Below are 7,500 nucleotides of genomic sequence, written 5' to 3' on the forward strand. Positions count from 1 at the left end.
CGTGAAGCAGGTTAGTCATGGTGTGTGTTTGGTGAGTTCGTCATCGACGTGAAGCAGGTTAGTCATGGTGTGTGTTTGGTGAGTTCATCATCGACACGAAGCAGGTCAGTGATGGTGTGTGTTTGGTGAGTTCGTCATCGACACACTCCAGTAATGGGCTCAATGGGCTCCATGGGAAATCAGGAAACTAGGCGTATGTCGCAAGTCACAACTTCACAGGAGAGCTGTTTGTTTGAACGTAAAAAATGTTTTTTATCAAAATGCGTTTTTTTGGCAGAAATGCCTTTTTGAACATATGAACTTTCATGTGGCTTAATATCAAACTTGTATGCCATCTGTAAATATGAATAAAATTGTTAAATTACGAGCCTAGTTGGTTTAGCCACAGAAAAAGTGAGCAACCTTCCCGTTAGCCATGATTGGCTGAGATAATGAGTGGGCTGGACATGCCGAGAGATGAGTTTGGATTGGTCTGCCATATAGCATGCATCTGTCTATTGGAGCTGGTCAGTATGTTTAGGTAATCGTGTCGAACGCGGCTTTTTTTAATGTATCGTGTAGTAAAACTGCATAAACCTAATGTCAAGTTAAAGTGTACTGTTAGCTAGCTAACGTTAGCTGGCTGGCTCGCTAGCTAATATTATGTGTATGCTCTCCACTTTCTGGAGGACTGTGTTTTGAAATAAGTGGAATTCGAGTATGATAGCTAAGGAGATGGAGAAAACACCAGTCTGGATTACATCCTCAAACTAAGGGCAACCATGCATGGCATCAGACAGGAGACGCGTCAAACCATGATGTATACTGGTAATATAGTCAAGCTAGCTACATTGTCAGATATTACACGTTTCTAATTTTGACAGAAAGTGGTTTCATTTCAAGTGTACTGTTAGCTAGCTAATGTTAGCTTGCTGGGTTCCTAGCTAACGTTATGTGTACGATCTTACTCTTCGTATCTCAGACACATTTGCTTGACTAGTTAAAGCCATTGAACCTGGTTGGTTAGCTACTTGCAGATTCATGCAGGGTAGTAACATCATGAGTTGTGATTATGGTCCATTGTTTAGCTAGCTAGCTACATTGTCAGATATTACACGTCTTAACAGCTAGCTAGCTAGCTACATGTCTTAACAAAAGACTCCACTCTAATTTTGACAAAGTATTTTCATTTCAAGTTAGTGTACTGTTAGCTAACTAGCTAACGCTAGCTGTCTGGCTCGCTAACTGACGTTAGTCATGCATTGGGATTCATTGTTTACCTAGCTAGCTATCTAGCTACATTTCTTAACAAAAGACTCTCGTCTTACTGTGCCAGAGCGCAGAATAACTGATACATTTTTGAACGCTCAGCACCCGTTGAATATGTCCGGTGTCAATAAACATCAGCAAAAAAGCGTAATTAAATTGTTGCCAGCAGCAGAGTTACAGTCTCCTACGCTCTGGATAACATAAACACAGCCTAACCGAGTATAATGGTCAGAGTGGGGTGTTCTCTCATTTGTGCCTGGAAGTAGCTAGCCAATGTTAGCCAGTTAGCTTGGGTGCTTGACCTTTGTTGTGAGGTCAGAGCTTTCGGAACAACCCTACTTATTGGCCAGAGCGTCCAATGTGCGCTCTGAACGCGAAACACTCTGAATTTACGAACGGACAATCTGACAGCACAGTTGCAGTCACCAACACTCTGGATAACATAACAGCCTAGCCAGCTCTGCTAGGGCGAGTAATCTTCTGTGATCTGTTCTCTCTCTCTTAGATGTCTGGAAGTAGCTAGCAAGTTAGTACAGAACGGTCAGATCAACCCTTATTAAAGAGATGGGTGGGGCTAAGGCTTAAGAGAGTGTGAACAATGCTGATTGGGTGGAGACAAAGGGCTCTCCAATATTAATACCAACTCAATTTCAGGAAGGTGTTCCTAATGTTTGGTATACTCAATGTATATATATGCATTATAAGAAAAAGCAAAGTAGAATAGAATACCTACATTCCCACAAAAATGCTTGAACATTTAATTATTTGTCAGTGCCAGTTACAATGTTTTTATGTGCTAAAATTCAGTCAATATCTACTGGATAATATATCAAATAAATAAAAAATAAAAGTTTGGAATATCTTCATCCATTGTCCAACTGTTGCATTTTACAGAATTCTATTATTAACCTTTTAACAATTTTGACGACCGTTGCAACTTTAATTATTTCATACTTCATTTGTCTTTTGTTTCATGATTTATTTATTCATTTTATTGTATTATTGTTAACACTCTACCTATTGGCTGATGCAATCAAACTTGGGATTAATAAAGTTTCTATCTTAGTCTGTTATTTTATCTTATCTTGAAGTGTGTTGAGATTTTGACTTTCACTTTAGATGAAGTTTGATATGCTTTAGGCTATGGGGGTCTGAGTCTATCCACTGAGGGCCCCAGTAAGGTGGACATTAACACTGTGTGTCTGTGTGTGTGTGTAGGCTATGGGGGTCTGAGTCTGTCCACTGAGGGCCCCAGTAAGGTGGACATTAACACTGTGTGTCTGTGTGTGTGTGTAGGCTATGGGGGTCTGAGTCTGTCCATCGAGGGCCCCAGTAAGGTGGACATTAACACTGTGTGTCTGTGTGTGTGTGTGTAGGCTATGGGAGTCTGAGTCTGTCCACTGAGGGCCCCAGTAAGGTGGACATTAACACTGTGTGTCTGTGTGTGTGTGTGTAGGCTATGGGAGTCTGAGTCTGTCCACTGAGGGCCCCAGTAAGGTGGACATTAACACTGTGTGTCTGTGTCTGTGTCTGTGTGTAGGCAATGAGGGTCTGAGTCTGTCCACCGAGGGCCCCAGTAAGGTGAACATTAACACTGTGTGTCTGTGTGTAGGCTATGGGAGTCTGAGTCTGTCCACTGAGGGCCCCAGTAAGGTGGACATTAACACTGTGTGTCTGTGTGTGTGTGTAGGCTATGGGGGTCTGAGTCTGTCCACTGAGGGCCCCAGTAAGGTGGACATTAACACTGTGTGTCTGTGTGTGTGTGTAGGCTATGGGGGTCTGAGTCTGTCCATCGAGGGCCCCAGTAAGGTGGACATTAACACTGAGGACCAGGAGGACGGCACCTGTAAGGTCAGCTACTGCCCCACTGAACCAGGAAACTACATCATCAACATCAAGTTCGCCGACCAGCACGTACCAGGTAGTATATAATAATATAGTACATAGTAAAGCCGTCTGTCGATTCTTTTGAATAACATTATAAATTGTGTATCTGAACAATTTAAATAAGTGTGTATATGTGTGTGTGTGTGTGTGTGTGTGTGTGTGTGTGTGTGTGTGTGTGTGTGTGTGTGTGTGTGTGTGTGTGTGTGTGTGTGTGTGTGTGTGTGTGTGTGTGTGTGTGTGTGTGTGTAGGGAGTGCGTTCACGGTGAAGGTGACGGGAGAAGGGAGGATGAAGGAGAGTATCACCAGGAAGACGAGAGCAGCGTTTGTTGCTAACATCGGCAGCCAGTGTGACCTCAGCCTCAAGATCCCAGGTACCCTCTCCTACCATCCAGGAGATCCCAGGTACCCTCTCCTACCATCCAGGAGATCCCAGGTACCCTCTCCTACCATCCAGGAGATCCCAGGTACCCTCTCCTACCATCCAGGAGATCCCAGGTATCCTCTCCTACCATCCAGGAGATCCCAGGTACCCTCTCCTACCATCCAGGAGATCCCAGGTACCCTCTCCTACCATCCAGGAGATCCCAGGTATCCTCTCCTACCATCCAGGAGATCCCAGGTACCCTCTCCTACCATCCAGGAGATCCCAGGTACCCTCTCCTACCATCCAGGAGATCCCAGGTACCCTCTCCTACCATCCAGGAGATCCCAGGTACCCTCTCCTACCATCCAGGAGATCCCAGGTATCCTCTCCTACCATCCAGGAGATCCCAGGTACCCTCTCCTACCATCCAGGAGATCCCAGGTACCCAGGAGATCCCAGGTACCCTCTCCTACCATCCAGGAGATCCCAGGTATCCTCTCCTACCATCCAGGAGATCCCAGGTATCCTCTCCTACCATCCAGGAGATCCCAGGTATCCTCTCCTACCATCCAGGAGATCCCAGGTACCCTCTCCTACCATCCAGGAGATCCCAGGTATCCTCTCCTACCATCCAGGAGATCCCAGGTATCCTCTCCTACCATCCAGGAGATCCCAGGTACCCTCTCCTACCATCCAGGAGATCCCAGGTACCCAGGAGATCCCAGGTACCCTCTCCTACCATCCAGGAGATCCCAGGTACCCTCTCCTACCATCCAGGAGATCCCAGGTACCCAGGAGATCCCAGGTACCCTCTCCTACCATCCAGGAGATCCCAGGTACCCTCTCCTACCATCCAGGAGATCCCAGGTACCCTCTCCTACCATCCAGGAGATCCCAGGTACCCTCTCCTACCATCCAGGAGATCCCAGGTATCCTCTCCTACCATCCAGGAGATCCCAGGTACCCTCTCCTACCATCCAGGAGATCCCAGGTACCCCCTCCTACCATCCAGGAGATCCCAGGTATCCTCTCCTACCATCCAGGAGATCCCAGGTACTCTCTCCTACCATCCAGGAGATCCCAGGTACCCTCTCCTACCATCCAGGAGATCCCAGGTACCCAGGAGATCCCAGGTATCCTCTCCTACCATCCAGGAGATCCCAGGTATCCTCTCCTACCATCCAGGAGATCCCAGGTACCCTCTCCTACCATCCAGGAGATCCCAGGTACCCTCTCCTACCATCCAGGAGATCCCAGGTACCCTCTCCTACCATCCAGGAGATCCCAGGTATCCTCTCCTACCATCCAGGAGATCCCAGGTACCCTCTCCTACCATCCAGGAGATCCCAGGTATCCTCTCCTACCATCCAGGAGATCCCAGGTACCCTCTCCTACCATCCAGGAGATCCCAGGTACCCTCTCCTACCATCCAGGAGATCCCAGGTACCCTCTCCTACCATCCAGGAGATCCCAGGTATCCTCTCCTACCATCCAGGAGATCCCAGGTACCCTCTCCTACCATCCAGGAGATCCCAGGTATCCTCTCCTACCATCCAGGAGATCCCAGGTACCCTCTCCTACCATCCAGGAGATCCCAGGTACCCTCTCCTACCATCCAGGAGATCCCAGGTACCCTCTCCTACCATCCAGGAGATCCCAGGTATCCTCTCCTACCATCCAGGAGATCCCAGGTACCCTCTCCTACCATCCAGGAGATCCCAGGTATCCTCTCCTACCATCCAGGAGATCCCAGGTACCCTCTCCTACCATCCAGGAGATCCCAGGGGGGGATTCCAATTTACTGGATAGCAAAAATAGTGATGTAGGATCATTCTCCAGTATCATGCTTAATGAAGGGATGACAGAGCTCTGCTTAATGAAGGGATGACAGAGCTCTGCTAAAGGATGACAGAGCTCTGCTAAAGGATGACAGAGCTCTGCTAAAGGATGACAGAGCTCTGCTAAAGGATGACAGAGCTCTGCTTAATGAAGGGATGACAGAGCTCTGCTAAAGGATGACAGAGCTCTGCTAAAGGATGACAGAGCTCTGCTTAATGAAGGGATGACAGAGCTCTGCTTAATGAAGGGATGACAGAGCTCTGCTAAAGGATGACAGAGCTCTGCTAAAGGATGACAGAGCTCTGCTTAATGAAGGGATGACAGAGCTCTGCTTAATGAAGGGATGACAGAGCTCTGCTTAATGAAGGGATGACAGAGCTCTGATAAAGGATGACAGAGCTCTGCTTAATGAAGGGATGACAGAGCTCTGCTTAATGAAGGGATGACAGAGCTCTGCTAAAGGATGACAGAGCTCTGCTAAAGGATGACAGAGCTCTGCTAAAGGATGACAGAGCTCTGCTTAATGAAGGGATGACAGAGCTCTGCTTAATGAAGGGATGACAGAGCTCTGCTTAATGAAGGGATGACAGAGCTCTGCTTAATGAAGGGATGACAGAGCTCTGCTTAATGAAGGGATGACAGAGCTCTGCTTAATGAAGGGATGACAGAGCTCTGCTTAATGAAGGGATGACAGAGCTCTGCTAAAGGATGACAGAGCTCTGCTTAATTACACCAACAGAAAATACATTTAGCAACAGAATTTGGAGAATGAACAGAGTTCATCTTCTGGACCTGAAATGTGTTAAATACATAAATGAAAAAATGAAAACCTTTTACCAAATGTAGACATAGAGGACAGAGAAAAGCCCCGGTAGAATTGGGGATGCCTTTAACCTGTCTGGGCGAGGTGGGACGCTTGCGTTAATCTAACCACATTGTCCGATTTCAAAAAGGCTTTACAGCGAAAGCAAAACATTAGATTATGTCAGGAGAGTACCCTGCCAAAAATAATCACACAGCCATTTTCAAAGCAAGGATATATGTCACAAAAACCAAAACCACAGCTAAATGCAGCACTAACCTTTGATGATCTTCATCAGATGACACTCCTAGGACATTATGTTATACAATACATGCATGTTTTTTTCAATCAAGTTCATATTTATATCAAAAACCAGCTTTTTACATTAGCATGTGATGTTCAGAACTAGCATACCCACCGCAAACTTCCGGTGAATTTACAACATTACTCAAGATAAACGTTCACAAAATACAGAACAATTATTTTAAGAATTATAGATATAGAACTCCTTTATGCAATCGCGGTGTCAGATTTTAAAATAGCTTTTCGGCAAAAGCACATTTTGCAATATTCTGAGTAGATAGCTCAGCCATCACAGGCTAGCTAATTTGACACCCACCAAGTTTGGGACAACCTAAACTCAGAATTTATATTAGAAAAATTGGGTTACCTTTGCTGTTCTTCGTCAGAATGCACTCCCAGGACTTCTACTTCAACAACAAATGTTGTTTTGGTTCCAAATAATCCATAGTTATATTAAAATACCTCCGTTTTGTTCGTGCGTTCAGGTAACTATCCGAAGGGTGACGCGCGAGTGCATTTCGTGACAAACAATTTCAAAATATTCCATTACCGTACTTCGAAGCATGTCAAACGCTGTTTAAAATCAATTTTTATGCTATTTTTCTCGTAAAATAGCGATAATATTCCAACCGGGCGACGTTGTATTCATTCAAAGGCTGAAAGAAAAAAAAACATATATATCCTCATGAACGCGCATCTCCAGTGTCACTGTCCCCAGCCTGACCACTTACACAATTTCCTGCTGTTCTTCGCCCAGAGACAGGACACACGTCATTCCACTTTCTGGCGCCTTCTGAGAGCCAATGGAAGCCTTAGAAAATGTCACGTTACAGCAGAGATGCTGTATTTTCGATAGAGATGCAACAGAAGGACAACAAATTGTCCGTCTGCTCAGGTCAAGGAGGCTGTTAACCCTGTGTGTGTGTGTGTGTGTGTGTGTGTGTGTGTGTGTGTGTGTGTGTGTGTGTGTGTGTGTGTGTGTGTGTGTGTGTGTGTGTGTGTGTGTGTGTGTGTGTGTGTGTGTGTGTGTGTGTGTGTGTGTGTGTGTGTGTGTGT

General features: G+C 46.0%; 1 protein-coding gene across 1 annotated transcript in view; it reads left to right on the forward strand.

Moving 5' to 3' along the window:
- The window catches only part of flna (filamin A, alpha (actin binding protein 280)), a 211,549-nt gene that overhangs the window by 181,384 nt on the left and 22,665 nt on the right, over nucleotides 1-7,500 (forward strand). The window contains 2 exon segments of the mRNA XM_082962309.1: nucleotides 3,017-3,169; nucleotides 3,385-3,507. Of these exon segments, the coding sequence (XP_082818435.1) occupies nucleotides 3,017-3,169; nucleotides 3,385-3,507 (276 nt within the window).

This window comes from Salmo salar, chromosome 15, assembly GCF_965601325.2.
Source record: "Salmo salar chromosome 15, fSalSal1, whole genome shotgun sequence".
NCBI lineage: Eukaryota > Metazoa > Chordata > Actinopteri > Salmoniformes > Salmonidae > Salmo > Salmo salar.